Source organism: Erythrolamprus reginae, chromosome 7, assembly GCF_031021105.1.
Source record: "Erythrolamprus reginae isolate rEryReg1 chromosome 7, rEryReg1.hap1, whole genome shotgun sequence".
NCBI classification, from domain to species: Eukaryota; Metazoa; Chordata; class Lepidosauria; order Squamata; family Dipsadidae; genus Erythrolamprus; species Erythrolamprus reginae.
Genome location: NC_091956.1, coordinates 76,751,794 through 76,768,285, shown reverse-complemented (window position 1 = coordinate 76,768,285; position 16,492 = coordinate 76,751,794). Strand labels below are relative to the sequence as shown.

The following is a 16,492-nucleotide window of genomic DNA, read 5'->3' as shown; positions in this document are numbered from 1 at the left end:
CTCACTTTGTTGGAAGAAGAAAGGGTGTGAAGTTTCTTCCCAGCTGCTAGCTAAGTACTTAATGACTGCTTAAGATTAATTGTACAGACTACCCAGTTGTTTTGGGACGAGTGCTCTTTGCAATACAAAAAGAGTGCTTAGTTTATTTTGAATTTTGGGATAAAGAACATTGTTTTGAATTTTCAAACGTGTGTGTGTCTGAAATTTGTACCCTTGAATTTTCGGGAGGCTTCTACCAGAGAGCCCGGAAGAACAGAAAACATGTTAGAAATAGCACTTTTTAACAGAGCCAGCCTATTGCCCCCACAATCCGGGTCCTCATTTTACCCACCTCGGAAGGATGGAAGGCTGAGTCAACCTTAAGCCAATGATGAGATTTGAACTGCTGACCTGCAGATCTAGCAGTCAGCTATAGTGGCCTGCAGTACTGCACTCTAACCACTGTGCCACCTCGGCTCTTATAATAAATAATAAATCCTCTTATACTCACCACATGTATAAATTCCTTTTTGGCCTCTTTTCCCAGCTGATTAAATTTATATGGACTGATATCAATCAAGGAGGTCACGTGACCATGATAGGCGCTGAAAAAAAAACATGAGTATGGTGTAATTCAAAATACAGGAACAATTATTAAGGTTTTGGACTTGGAAGGTTTTGGATTTGGAAGATTCAAACCAAGCTCCATGTCTCTATATGAAGATGCAGTTGACTAGAAGATCTTGAGCCTGTTAATATGTCCGAGTTCATCCCGCCTCACAGAGTTCTCAGGATAAAGTTAGACCTCTGTGTATCATTTTTGAAATACAGTGATACCTCATCTTAGGAACGCCTCTTCTAACGAACTTTTCAAGATACGAACCTGGTGTTTAAGATTTTTTTGCCTCTTCTTCCGAACTATTTTCACCTTACGAACCCAAGCAGCTGCTGCTGAGATGAAGAGGTTTCTTTTTTCCCCCTTTTTTGAAGAAAGAAAAGGAAGGGGCTGCTTGGAGTAGGAAAAATTTTGCAGAGAACAACATGCTTGCAAAGGAACTGAAAGGGTGTCTTTTTAAGAAAGAAAAGGGAGGAGGGAGGGGCAGCTTGGGGGAGGAAAATTTTTGCAGAGAACAACATGCTTGCAAAGGAACTGAAAGGGTGTCTTTTTAAGAAAGAAAAGGGAGGAGGGAGGGGCTTGGAGGAGGAAATTTTTTGCAGAGAACAACATGCTTGCAAAGGAACTGAAAGGGTGTCTTTTTAAGAAAGAAAAGGGAGGAGGGAGGGGCAGCTTGGGGGAGGAAAAATTTTGCAGAGAACAACATGCTTGCAAAGGAACTGAAAGGGTGTCTTTTTAAGAAAGAAAAGGGAGGAGGGAGGGGCAGCTTGGGAGAGGAAAAATTTTGCAGAGAACAACATGCTTGCAAAGGAACTGAAAGGGTGTCTTTTTAAGAAAGAAAAGGGAGGAGGGAGGGGCTTGGAGGAGAAAAATTTTTGTAGAGAACAACGTGCTTGCAAAGAAACTGAAACGGTGTCTTTTGAAGAAAGAAAAGGGAGGGGCCCTTGCCTTTCTTCCTTCCCACTCACCCTTTAGCCTAGCCTTGCTTCTTCCACCCGCCCCCTTTAGCTGCTCCTCCCTGCCCTCTGTTCGCCTCCCTTCTAAAGTTTGGGATTTTCCTGAAGGATTTGCAGGCATTATTTGCTTTTACATTGATTCCTATGGGAAACATTGTTTCGTCTTACGAACTTTTCACCTTACGAACCTCCTCCTGGAACCAATTAAGTTCGTATGATGAGGTACCACTGTTACCTAAAAGATCAGGCTGAAGACAAGATCACCATGGAGAAAATAAGTGATTGCTAAGAGTAAATACCAACTTGATGACTGACGCTATTATCTACCTATCTGTTCTGCCCCAGCTAAGACAATAGCAAACACACAGCTTGCGTTTGTAACTGTCTTAGTTACAAACTAAAGCCACACATAAACACGAGTATTTTCTTGCAAAAGAAAATCCAACTGTTAATTAGTCGTCATTTTTTAAAAAAAATAATCTTTATTAAATATTTACGTTAAAAACAAATGCCATAAAGAAAAAAGAACACAATCAGAACACATCTTACAAACATATATAATCTTTCATATTTGCAAACCTTAAACACTTAACGATATACACAAACATCAACCATCCTGTTGACCTTATTAATTACAACCTGTTTGTATTAGCCTATTAATATATACGTTGATATAATGTACCATTTGTTTTCTAAGTTATATTATTTTTGATCATATAATTTTCTTTTTTCATTATACATTTTTAGAATTGCAACACGATGTCTTAGTCATCATTAACAGTTGGCATACGTTAGAAAGTTTACTATCCGATGCAGGGGTTAGCGGCACAAGCCGCTGTTGCATCTCCAAGTCGGCCTCCTTGAACCGGATCAATATCAGCTGCATGAGCTAATCGCAGGCCACAACACTACCTGACCTACCTACCTATGTTCTGTCGAGGTCTCTGGTAGAATCCTCCCGAAAATTCACAGATACAAATTTCAGACACACACACGTATGAAAATTCAAAACAATGTTCTTTATACCGAAAATCCAAATAAACTAAGCTCTCTTTTTGTATAGCAAAGAGCACTCATCTCCAAACAAACTGGTAATTTGTACAAGTCCCTTCTCAGTTCTGAGATACTGTACTTAGCTTGCAGCTGTGAGGCAATTCACAGTCCTTTTTCTTTCACAAAGTGAAACACACTTTGCTCTGGTTTAGTTTCAAAGCGGGGAAAAATCAGCACACAAAAGGTCAAATGCAGCAAAGCAGGCATGAAACACAACGATCAGATAATCCTCCCCAATGGCCAAACCCACAGGCTGCTATTTATAGCAGCCTCACTAATGACCAGAGCCCCACCCAACTACAGGTGGCCTGATTTTCTTTGATAATAATCTCTCAGTTGTTGCTGCCTATGCATCACTCTCTGCATGCGTGGCTGTTTCATTATTTATTTATTGGATTTGTATGCCGCCCCTCTCCGTAGACTCGGGGCGGCTAACAACAGTAACAAAAAACAGCATGTAAATCCAATACTAAACAACTAAAAACCCTTATTGTAAAACCAAACATCCACACATGCAAACATACCATACATGAATTGTAAAGGCCTAGGGGGAAAGAATATCTCAGTTCCCCCATACCTGATGGCAGAGGTGGGTTTTAAGGAGCTTACGAAAGGCAAGGAGGGTGGGGGCAATTCTAATCTCAGGGGGGAGTTGGTTCCAGAGGGCCGGGGCCGCCACAGAGAAGGCTTTTCCCCTGGGCCCCGCCAAACGACATTGTTTTGTTGACGGGACCCGGAGGAGGCCCACTCTGTGGGACCTAACCGGTCGCTGGGATTCGTGCAGCAGAAGGCGGTCTTCTTGTTCCGAATCCAAGGAGGAGCTAGAGAATTGATCTCCTTCTGAACTGTCTGCCACACTCTCCTCCTCCCTGTCACTCATGTCTTCTTGGTCAGAGAAGCCTTCATCAGCAGATTCCACCGGGAGCAAAACAGGCCTGCGGCATGTGGATGTCTCCCCCACATCCACAGTCCTTGTGGCAAGAGCTGGGCCAGAGCTAACCACAACAACGTACCTATCTCTATTTCAGCACCAAGACGAACAGCAGAGTATCAACAGTATAATAATAAGTAAATAAACCACTGATGAAACAGTGGTTAAGTACAACACTGCAGGCAAACACTGACCATAATCTAGAGTTTGATCCTGATTGGTCAAGTTTGACTCAGCTTTTCATCCTTCCGACGTGGGGAAAATGAGGACCCAGATTGTTGGGGGCAATATGCAAATAATGCTGGAATTATAAACCAGCCAGAGAGCGCTGTAAAGCACTAATAGACAGTATATAAGTTCAAATTCTAATGCTAAATGCTAAGAAGTATATAAAATTGTTCTACCAAATTACAGATCAACCAATCGGTCTTCCCACATTTCTGATAAATGACTGACATAGTACACAGCTTGAATTTCTATATGAATAAAAAATCATCCTAATTTATGCCTGCATTTATATCACCTATCAAGGGAACAGAGAATCAGCTGTTCTAGCACTTATTATTTCATGCTGTAAAGAACTAAACACACCTATACACTCTGCACACTTACTGGTCAAGGGTTATCACATCATTGTGACCGCTATACTGCCGAGCCAGGCGCAATGCAAGGTCATTTGCTTCAGAGCTGTAAAAGAGTATTACAAAAGCAATTCAGGGGTTTTAGACCAAAACATAATAATTGGGGGGAAACCCCCCCAGCAGAAATAGCATAAACACAATATTAAAACATTAATGTTGGCAGTTATGTATCTTTTCTTTTATGTATGCTGAGAGCATATGCACCAAGACAAATTCCTTGTGTGTCCAATCACACTTGGCCAATAAAATTCTATTCTATTGTATCTGATTCAATCAGATAAAAGCAGGGCAGCTGCCTGGATTGCAATCAAAGTTGCATAATATAACAGGATTCTCCTTGGCATTAAAACCAAAACGTTGTCCATACATGTTTTCACACACCTATAGAATAGATAACCTCACTAAATCATTGAGTAAGGCTCTTTGGCAGTTGCCAAAAAATAAATTTAATTATTTCCAAAATAATTCTCAGAGGGTTTCTTAAGAAGGATTTTATTAAGAAATTTTATTAAGTCTCCGCAGACTCGGGGCGGCTCACAAAAATGGTGAAGAACAATACATAGTAACAAATCTAATATTTAAAAATCTAGGTTACAGTTTTAGATTAAAAGTCCAAAAAAGAAACCCCAATATATATAAAACAACACACAATTGAATCAAACACAAAAACGACATGGGCAAGGGGGAGATGTCTCAATTCCCCCATGCCTGACGGCAGAGGTGGGTTTTTAGAAGCTTATGAAAGGCGATGAGGGTGGGGGCAATCCTGATCTCCGGGGAGAGCTGGTTCCAGAGGGTCGGAGCCACCACAGAGAAGGCTCCTTCCCCTGGGTCCTGCCAGACGACATTGTTTAGTCGACGGGACCCGGAGAAGGCCAACTCTGTGGGACCTAACTGGTAGCTGGGACTCGTGCGGCAGAAGGCGGTCCCGGAGATATCCTGGTCCGATGCCATGAAGGGCTTTATAGGTCATAACCAACACTTTGAATTGTGACTGGAAACTGATCGGCAGCCAATGCAGACTGCGGAGTGTTGGAGTAACATGGGCCTATTTGGGGAAGCCCACGATTGCTCTCGCAGCTGCATTTTGCACGATCTGAAGTTTCCGATAAATAAATAGTGGCAATTATTTGTCATTCAAAACCAATAGGCCCTCAACTACATAAAGGAGAAAGGAAGAGATTCTGACATACCCGGAGTTCACAAAGTAGCAAATGGAAAGTTTCTCTGGTAGGGTAGCTGTGAGACGTTTGGCGTACTGGACCAGATTGTCATGCAGGAATCGAGAATTGGTATTAAGCAGCTCCATTTGTTTCACTGCAGCCTTGACTACATCAGGATGGCTGTGTCCAACTAAAAAGGATCCAGTAAAGTAAAAGAAAGCTCTTAGTCCACGGATCTCTCTACCAACACAGTGTAAGACACTTAATTCTGTCCTAGCTTAATGGTTTGCTTTCACCATTGCTGTAGACCCGCATCAAAACGAAGGCAATTATTTATTTACTTACTTACTTACTTACTTACTTACTTACTTACTTACTTACTTACTTACTTACTTACTTACTTATTGGATTTGCATGCCGCCCCTCTCCGTAGACTCGGGGCGGCTAACAACAGTAATAAAAAAACAGCATATAACAATCCAATACTAAAACAGTTTAAAAACCCTTATTATAAAACCAAACATACAGACAGATATACCATGCATAAAATTGTAAAGGCCTAGGAGGAAAGAGTATCTCAGTTCCCCCATGCCTGGTGGCAGAGGTGGGTTTTAAGAAGCTTACGAAAGGCAAGGAGGGTGGGGGCAATTCCAATCTCTGGGGGAAGTTGGTTCCAGAGGGCCGGGGCCGCCACAGAGAAGGCTCTTCTCCTGGGTCCCGCCAAGCGACATTGTTTAGTTAACGTGACCCGGAGAAGGCCCACTCTGTGGGACCTAACTGGTCGCTGGGATTCGTGCAGCAGAAGGCGGTCCCTGAGATAATCTGGTCCGGTGCCATGAAGGGCTTTATATTATTGTTTGATTTTGTGGGGTGGGGTTGGTTGTTAATTAGGATGTTGACCCTCAATACCCCAGCACACATTCTGGAGACATTCTGGGTTCCATCACGAGCCCCAAAAGCTCGGAAAGCTAAACCTTTGTTCCTTGTGACCGACTCAGATTGGATCCTGCAACATATCAATTTTTTTTCTTTTGCTCAGCATAAGATGGGTCTAGAACAGGGGTGTCAAGTTTAAGGCCCCTGGATTGGACGAGGTTTATTTATTATTATTTATTTATTGGATTTGTATGCCGACCCTCTCTGAGGACTCGGGGCGGCTCACAACACATCAAAAACAATATAGCATATACATATATAAAAATCCAATTAATATAACTAAATTTTTTTTTTAAACGTTAGTGAGGTTTAAAATCTCTCATTCCATTCATGCAACAAAACATACTACACTCATCGGCCAGGGGCTAAGGTCTAATGGCCCCAAGCCTGGCGGCATAAATAAGTCTTTAAGCTTTTTTGAAAGGCAAGGAGAGTGGCGGCAGTGCAAATCTCCGGGGGGATCTGATTCCAGAGGGCTGGGGCCCCCACAGAGAAGGCTCTTCCGCTAGGCCCCGCCAAATGACATTGTCTAGTTGACGGGATCTGGAGAAGGCCGAATCTGTGGGACCTCACTGGTTGCTAGGACTCATGCGGCAGAAGGCGGTCCCGGAGGTAATTTGCAGTATGCTTAGATCTGGCCCGTGGGGCCACTTGGAAACAGCAAAGGAATGGTCTGTAGTACCTCTGCCAGCAAAAACAGAACTCAGGAGGGCCGCGTGCAGCCTGCCTGGACTCCATTTTTGGCCACAACACTTTTGTGTTGGGGGAAGCCTCATACAGCACTCTGACAGAAATAATGGCGCCCAGGGGGACTGTGGGTTCTCTCCCCCGGCTCCGTTTTCGTTGGCAGAGGGCTTCAGGAGGTCATTGTGGCCAAAAATGGAGCCTCAATGAGTGACGTCAAGCTGGCCACGCCCTTCAGCCACCACTCTCCCAGCCACACACACACACAGCCCCTCCAAGGTCAAACACAACCCTGGTGCGGCCCTCAATAAAATTGAGTTTGACACTCCTGGTCTAGAAAGATACAGTGGTACCCCTACCTACAAATGCCTCTACTTAGGAAACTCTTCTAGATAAGAACCAGGTGCCTCTTCTCAAGAACCATTTTCAACTTACAAACCCGAGCCTCCGAAACTGTAACTGGAAAAGGCAGGGAGAAGCCTCCGTGGGGCCTCTCTAGGAATCTCCTGGGAGGAAACAGGACCGGAAAAGGCAGGGAGAAGCCTCCGTGGGGCCTCTCTAGGCATCTCCCGGGAGGAAACAGGGCCGGAAAAGGCAGGGAGAAGCCTCCATGGAGCTTCTCTAGGAATTATCTAGGAGGAAACAGGTCCTCCACCCTCCTTGTGGTTTCCCCAATCACACACATTATTTGCTTTTACATTGATTCCTATGGGAAAAAATTCTTCTTCTTACAAACTTTTCTACTTAAGAACCTGGTCACGGAACAAATTAAGTTCGTAAGTAGAGTTAACATTGTACTGTACATATGGTAGACTATGTCCCTATGTACACAAACCATTGTGAGGAAATCCTTCCCCCCCCCCCCTTATTTAAGCTTTCTTTTCTAAACTTGACAAGAAGAATGATGAAAATGTATGTACTTTGTCTATTAATGGAAACATATCTGGTAGAATGGGTGAGCTTCATGCCATGGTTACTGAATGCGTCAATTTGGTAATTCGATTGTAGCTGATGTTGGGGCATTAGCAGAATCCTTTATTCTTACCGTGTGCAACATTGTTAATGCAATCCAAGTATTTTTCCCCATTCTCGTCGAACATGTATTGTCCACGAGCCCGCACAATCTTAATGGGATCTTTCGCAAAAAAAACTTTGCACGATGGCCTGCAAGAGATGATATCAAATTGTTTTAGTTTGGATCAGCTCAACAGCGTTGCTAAGCCTACATTTACACAAACACAAAAAGTCTTTGCATTCTTTACTGTCAGTGGTCCGTTAGCATTGAGACCTATTAATGTGCTTGGTGACACATTAAACAGAGCTGAAGTTCATGATTCATGCACACTCATTGTTTAATGTGAGGAATTTGAGAAAAGGCCATGCCAGGTCAAAACAGTTAACGTGACAATTCAGTTTAGCCAATTCAGTCATTAAGTGCTAAAGCCCACTGCAACAATATCGCCAAAAAGGCTTCCAGAGTTGTTAACCTGATCCTACGTAGCTTCTGCTCTGGCAATCTCACACTACTGACTAGAGCCTACAAAACCTATGCCAGACCCATTCTCGAATACAGCTCATCTGTCTGGAACCCACGCCACATCTCAGACATCAACACTCTCGAAAACGTCCAAAGATATTTCACCAGAAGAGCCCTTCACTCCTCCACTCGAAACAGAATACCCTACGAAAATGGGTCTTGAAAGCCTAGAACTGCGGCGCCTAAAACAAGATTTAAGTATTGCCCACAAGATCATATGCTACAACGTCCTTCCGGTCAACTACTACTTCAGCTTCAACCGCAACAACACAAGAGCACACAACAGATTCAAACTTAATATTAACCGCTCCAAACTTGACTGTAAAAAATCTGACTTTAGCAATCGAGTTGTCGAAGCGTGGAACTCATTACCGGACTCAATAGTGTCAACCCCTAACCCCCAACATTTCTCCCTTAGACTTTCTACGATTGATCTCTCCAGGTTCCTAAGAGACCAGTAAGGGGCGTGTATAAGTGCACTGATGTGCCTATCGTCCCCTGTCCAATTGTCTTTCCTTATCTCATATATCATATATATTCTCTCCATATATATATATATATATATATATATATATATATATATATATATATATATATAATATATATATATCATATATATTCTCTCCTTATCTCTTATATCATATATATTCTCTGCCTCCCATCTACTTCTCTTCTGTTACTTTCTATCATTATATATATTACTTAATGTCTATTCTCTTCCATATATATTGTATATTAGACAAAGAATAAATAAAATAAATAAATTAAAATAAAATAAAATAAAAATAATAATCTGCAGGACACTTAAGTGATGACAGCAAATGTTGATAAACTAATGGAGTTGGGTGTCTGAATTGGAATCTCAGTTCTACTGTAATCTGTTAACGGAGAACTTTTTTTCCCTACAATCCATTTTGAAAACCATGTGAGCAGGTTCCTCTTTTCCAAGCTAAAAACCTAAATCAAGTTTTAACTAGGAAACAATTTTGAAACAATACATTTGTGCCTGGGAATGCATGAAAGGGTTTCATGCATCGGACCAGAATACCTTTGAGACCGTCTTCTGCCGCACGAATCCCAGGGGCCAATAAGGTCCCACAGAGTTGGTCTTCTCCGGGTCCCGTCGACTAAACAAGGTCGTCTGGCGGGCCCCAGGGGAAGAGCCTTCTCTGTGGCGGCCCCAGCCCTCTGGAATCAACTCCCCCCAGATATTAGAACTGCCCCCACCCTCCTTGTCTTTCGTAAATTGCTTAAGACCCACCTATACCACCAGGCATGGGGGAATTGAAACATTTCCCCCAGGCTTATATAGTTTTATGTATAGTATGCTTGTGTTGTATGTTTTTATATAATGGGCTTTTAGATATCTCTTTCTTTTAAATATTAGATTTGTTTACTGTATACTGTTTATTATTGTTGTAAGCCGCCCCGAGTCTTCGGAGAGGGGCGGCATACAAATCTAATAAATTATTATTATTATTATTATTATTATTATTATTATTATTATTATTATTCCAGTAGTGAAATTCATTTTCCCCCCTACGGTTTTGTGGGCGTGGCTTGATGGGCGTGGCAGGGGAAGGATACCGCAAAATCTCCATTCCCACCCTATTCCAGGGAAACAATACTGCAAAATTCCCATTCCCTCCCTACTTCTGGGGGAAGGATATTGCAAAATCTTCATTCTCACCCCACTCTGGGAGGTATTTGCCAGTTCTCAGAACTAGTCAAAATTTATGCCACCAGATCTCCAGAACCTGTCAGAACCTGCTGGATTTCACTCCTGGTTCCTTTTACCCGCGGGATAAATTGTGTGCAAGGAAAGACAAATCAATAACACACTTCTGTTATTGAGTGGGGGAAACCCAACTTAAATAACTTACAAATCTGTCTACTTTTATATTTGAAAGTTTATATGTATACACACAAACACACATATATGTATACATATACATACACACACATACATACACACAGCAAGGACAAAATAGGGTGTTGTGGGTTTTTTTTGTTCTGCAATAGTGTTTTGCAAAAACCCTGAAGAAACAACTCTTATCTGTTTGGACAAAATTTTTGTCATGGAAAGCAACTTAGGTTTTGCATAACTGCAGCAGGCTGGTTATGCAAGAATTAGGAGTACACTTGCTGAGGGTTATATAAACCAGTGGTTATATGTCAGCATGTCAGCACTGGCATCTAACTTTGGCTCATCTAATCCAATCCATGATGCATGCATCTTAATGTGCTTACTATATTTGTCACATATCCTTTAGAGAAATCAACACTGACCTAGTCTTTTAGGTGTTAACGTCACTATTTTTACAGAACTGAAATCATTGGAAACCACAATATAAAACAAGGACACTTTTAGGGTGGAAGATAGACTTTAAATGAAAAAGTAAAGTATTTTCGCTATTCATAGGACTTCCACACATTACAAAATAAACGTAAGCATACTGCAAGTGTAAATGTCACTGAAAGTTAGCAAGTGTGGGAACAATCAAAATTAAGAGTTTCTCAAATGCAACCTTTCATGCAAAATTAATCTGCAATAAGAAAATTGGTCTAGTTTTTGTAAGATTTGTTTACAATTCATGCAGCTACAATAGGATCTCTGCTAATCTCAGGAAAATCTCCCCCCTGGTTTTGTAGGCTTTTATAGGGAATTATTTATTATTATTATTATTATTATTATTATTATTATTATTATTATTATTATTTATTGGATTTGTATGCCGCCCCTCTCCGCAGACTCGGGGCGGCTAACAACGGTAACAAAACAGTATAATCCAATACTAAAAACAGTTAAAACCCATTATATAAAAACCAATCATACATGCAGACATACCATGCATACAATTTTAAAGGCCTAGGCGGAAAGTGTATCTCAGTTCCCCCATGCCTGGCGGCAGAGGTGGGTTTTAAGCAGCTTACGAAAGGCAAGGAGGGTGGGGGCAATTCTAATCTCTGGGAGGAGTTGGTTCCAGAGGGCCGGGGCCGCCACAAAGAAGGCTCTTCCCCTGGGTCTCGCCAAACGACATTGTTTAGTCGACAGGACCCAGAGAAGACCCACTCTGTGGGACCTAACTGGTCGCTGGGATTCGTGCGGCAGAAGGCGGTCCCTGAGATAATCTGGTCCAGTGCCATGAAGGGCTTTATAGGTCATAACCAACACTTTGAATTGTGACCGGAAACTCATCGGCAACCAATGCAGACTGCGGAGTTTTAAAACTAATAAAATGAAGAATCGGCAAAGCTCGTAAACGAAGGGTAGCTGTACGCCTGTCCCATTCTAAACACTCTCTGAAAGTAACAGGTTTAGAGGGGGGGAAATGGCATTTTGGTGACGTAAATATGACCCTTAGTAAGGAAGCCTCCAATATTTACAACAATCTTCCTATAGCCTTTGCTGATCTTTTCATTTCAATCCCAGCACTTTTCTATTCCAGTCGGTCTTCCTGGGGTATCAGTAGAGTAGAAAGCCAAGGTTGGAGTAAATTGGCTCGGTCTTGAATTGCTTCAACCACATGATTCTTGACAAATGTATCTTTTTTCTTTTATGTACGCTGAGAGCATATGCACCAAGACAAATTCCTTGTATGTCCTATCACACTTGGCCAATAAAATTCTATTCTATTCTGTTCTATTCTATTCTATTCTATTCTATTCTTCTCCTTCAACTCACGGCTTGACCTGGCAAGAATGGACTGATCCCCATGCCTTCGTAAGGGTCTTGCCTACCTGCCTCTCACAACCCTAAATCACCCCAGCCCTAATCCAGAGGTCCACCCTAGGACCACACCTAGGGTTCCGCATTCAGTTTTGGTCACCACGCTACAAAAAAGACACTGAAACCTCTAGAGAAGGTACAGAAGAGAGCAACCAGGATGAGAAGAGGACTGGAAACCAAAACGGTTGCAGGAATTGGGCATGGACAACCTAGCAAAGAGAAAGACCAGGCGAGACATGATCACAGTCTTCCAATACTTGAGGGGCTGCCCCAGAGAGGAGTGGGGTCTGGCTGTTTACCAAAACACCAAAAAGCAAGACAAGGAACAACAGATAGAAGCTGAGATTCAACCTGGAAATAAGGAAGAACTTTCTGACGGTGAGAGCGATCAACCAGGACTTTCAAGAGGAGATTGGACTGCACAAATATTAATAACACTGATAGTAATGAACCTAGAAGCTGCAGATCAACATAGTCAACACATAGGTTGACCACAAACACAACTTTTTTATATATATATATATAATATTTTTTAATTAAATTTTATTACAACAACCAACAAAAAATATGTATATAAAAAAATAATACTTAAAAGAAAACGTGCCCAACACCAATAAAACCCCACCACCATTTAGGGGGTTAAATTATTTGCAATAAGTTTCAATTTCTTCCTTAGTTCCGGTTTACATTTCTTTACATACAAAAAGTGATTGGAATTTATTTTTCACATTGTTGTAATAAATTCTACTTAAGATATAATTTTTCACCTTATTCCATCGTGCCATCAGCTTCTCCAGTTTATTTTCATCAAAGTTATTTAATCTTATTTCCATAATTTCGAAGTGGATGTGGTCCACCATGTACCAGTACCAATTCTGGATTGTCCATTTATTGCTATCCTTCTACCCTAATACCACTACTGTACAAGCACAACTTTTTACAGATTTATAGACACAAATCTGCTTTTCCTCTTCTTTCTTTCTTTTCCTTTCTTTTTTTATCTTTCTTAAAAGTGCAATGCGACCTACAAAAATATATATTTAAAATTCCTGTGCATATTTATTTGTACTTGTACAGTCCCTTTATTTTAAGATCAGAAGCAACGCGAAAAAATATTATTTTACTGAAAGAGTAGCAGACGCTTGGAACAAACTTCCAGCAGACGTGGTTGGTAAATCCACAGTAACTGAATTTAAACATGCCTGGGATAAACATAGATCCATTGTAAGATAAAATACATGAAATAGTATAAAGGCAGGCTAGATGGACCATGAGGACTTTTTCTGCCGTCAGTCTTCTATGTTTCTATGTTTCTATGCTTCTATGTTTCTATGTTTCTATGTTTCTATGTTTCTATGCTTCTAGGCTTCTATGTTTCTATTTTATGTACCCCTTGTCTGGGGTGTTGTAGGGTCTCTTGCTCGAGCAGAGGGTTGGACTAGATGACCTAGAAGGTCCCTTCCAACTTTAAGAATAAATAAACAAACTTGGCAACTTTAAGACTACAGTAGTGGACTTCAACTCCCAGAATTCTCCAACCAGCATAGCTAGATGGCTGGAGAATTTTGGGAGTTGAAGTGCCAAGTTTGAAGACCTCTGCCTTATAACGAGCCAAGATCTCCCCCAGCCAATGGGAGTCTCTCCAGCAAAAGAACTGTGCGTCCAAGTGAAGAAAGCAAAGATTTTTATGAGGAAAGGAAAAAAAAGACATTTTTTCCCCTTTCACGTGGGCTGGAAGTTTCCCCCATTCTCTCTCTCTCTCTCTCTCTTTCTTCCTTCCTTCCTTCCTCCTTTTCTTCCCTTCCCCTCCCTTCCCTATCCTTTCTTTCTTTCTTTCCTTCCTTCTTTCTTTTTTCTTCCTTTCTTCTTTCTTTCTTTCTTTCTTTCCACTCCCCTCCCTTCCCCCTCACTCAATCTTTCTTTCTTCCTTCCTTCCTTCCCCTCCCCTTCCCCCTCCCTATTTCTTTCCTCCCTCCCTCCCTCCTTCTTTCTTTTTTCTTCCTTCCTTCCTTCCTCCTTTCTTTCCCATCCCCTCCCCTCCCTTCCCCTTCCACCTCCCCCTTTCTTTCTTTCTTTCTTTCTTCCTTCCTTACGCTCCCTCTTCCTTCCTTTCTTTCTTTCTTTCTCTTCTTTCCTTTCCCCTCCCTCTTTCCTCCCTCCCTCCCTCTTTCCTTCCTTCTTTCCTTCCTTCCTTCCTTCCTTCTTCCTTCCTTCCTTTCTCAATCTTTGAAGTCCATAAGTCTTAAAGTGCCCAAGTTTGGAGACCTCCGCGGCCTCATCCCATTCTGGATGCATGGGGCAATGCCCACCGCCTTTGGTCCGGCTCCGTTTCCCCAGCGCCCGGGGCTTTGCCCTCTCCGCTCACCCGATGTGTTTCCTCCGCAGCTCGACGGTCTCCGCTTTGCTGTACAGCTCCATCCTCCTCCCGATCGCTCCCCAAAGCTCTCCCGCCCTTGGCAGCCGTCGGGGAGTCGCTGGGTGCCAGTCCGGCCGGCGAGAGGCATCTTCCTTATATCCCGCGCCGCCCGGTTGCCGGACTCCGCCTCCGCCGCCCGCTGCCAACCGTCCTTGCCCGTCCCGGAGCCTCCCAGGCCGGGCCGCTCCAGCCGGGCTGGTTTTCTCCCCCCGCTTAGACGGTCATGTGCAGAGCGAGTGATTCCCCCTCCGCCTCCCCAGGCTATTTATCCCTCCTCCGCCTGTGGTGCCGCCGGCAGGAGACGGTCCGCGAAGGGGCGGCTGGCTCGAGGTTCCCTCAGGAGAAGATCCAGGAGACGGTGAAGTAGATTTGCTTTCATTCCAGGCGTTAAAATAGTCAGTTCACTCAACTATCCGAACTAGACTGTGTTGTTTCTCATAGATACATAATACTGTATATGTATCTATTTATCTCTATCTATTATCTATCCTCTCTCTCCGCCCCCCTCCCATCAAGGATCCGCTACCAGCTGCATGGGCTGCCGGGGGGCCACAACACACATCGTCCGTCTGTCTGTCTGTCTGTCTGTCTGTCTGTCTGTCTGTCTGTCTGTCTGTCTGTCTGTCTGTCTGTCTGTCTATCTGTCTATCTGCCTATCTATCTGTCTGTCTCTCTGTCTGTCTGTCTGTCTATCTATCTATCATCTATCTATCTATCTATCATCTATCTATCTATCTATCTATCTATCTATCTATCTATCTATCTATCTATCATCTATCTATCTATCATCTATCTATCATCTATCTATCATCTATCTATCTATCATCTATCCATCTATCTATCTATCCATCCATCCATCCATCTATCATCTATCTATCTATCCATCCATCCATATCGATCGATCGATCGATCGATCCATCTATCCATCCATCTATATCATCTATCATCTACCTATCATCTATCCATCCATATCTGTCTGTCTGTCTATCATCTATCTATCTATCTATCTATCTATCTATCTATCTATCTATCTATCTATCTATCTATCTATCTATCTATCTATCTATCTATCTATCTATCTCTATTATCTATCTATCTATCCACCCACCCACCCATCCATCCATCATCAATCAATCAGTCTATATCCACCTACCTATCATCTGTTTACCTGTCTATAGCAATAGCATTTAGACTTATATACCTCTTCCCAGTGCTTTATAGCCCTCTCTAAGCAGCTTACAGAGAGTAAGCATATTGCCCCCAATATTCTGAGTCCTCATTTTACCGACCTTGGAAGGACGGAAGACTGAGTCAAGCTTGAGTCTACCTTGTCATGATTATATAGTGTATATTGGAAGTGGCGACCCTTTGAGAGCTGTCTGCAACAAAATGTCATTTCAATGTATGCTGATTAGCGTACATTCAAAGTGACAATAAAAGCTATTCTATTCTATGCTATTCTATGCGATTGTATTCTTCTACATTTTTTTTCAGTCTTAAATTTTCCCACACGCTTCTATTGATCTGAATGGATCAAAAGCAACAGAGAGAAAGCAGGCGGGGAAATCACATTGATGGAGCTTTCAGTTTGAAGAAAGGACTCAAAACATTTAGTTCATTCCACTTCTTCATGTTTAATTCTTTGAAAAATGATCTTCTAAGACACCAGAGGAACATTAAAGGTTTCAAGCAATACAACCAACCTGTAGCTGATGAGTTGGAATTCCGGCGCAGACTTAACATTGTTCACTAGACTGAAAACAGTATCACAACACATCTTGTTTTGATTATGTCTATTGTGTTTTACTGACTCTTATTTTCAATTGTGATAATCATACATTCCTGACTTG

The 16,492-nt window shown here is 42.1% G+C and overlaps 1 protein-coding gene across 1 annotated transcript in view; it reads right to left on the bottom strand.

Annotated features, from left to right (window-relative positions):
- ETNPPL (ethanolamine-phosphate phospho-lyase) overlaps positions 1-14,855 on the bottom strand; it is a 32,603-nt gene extending 17,748 nt beyond the window's left edge. The window contains exons 1-5 of the mRNA XM_070757919.1: positions 14,592-14,855; positions 8,005-8,123; positions 5,370-5,529; positions 4,148-4,222; positions 491-584 (exon numbers count right to left, since the gene is read on the bottom strand). Of these exons, the coding sequence (XP_070614020.1) occupies positions 491-584; positions 4,148-4,222; positions 5,370-5,529; positions 8,005-8,123; positions 14,592-14,644 (501 nt within the window). The 5' untranslated portion in view covers positions 14,645-14,855. The remainder of the gene's footprint in view (positions 1-490; positions 585-4,147; positions 4,223-5,369; positions 5,530-8,004; positions 8,124-14,591) is intronic.
- Between the last annotated feature and the right edge of the window lie 1,637 nt (positions 14,856-16,492).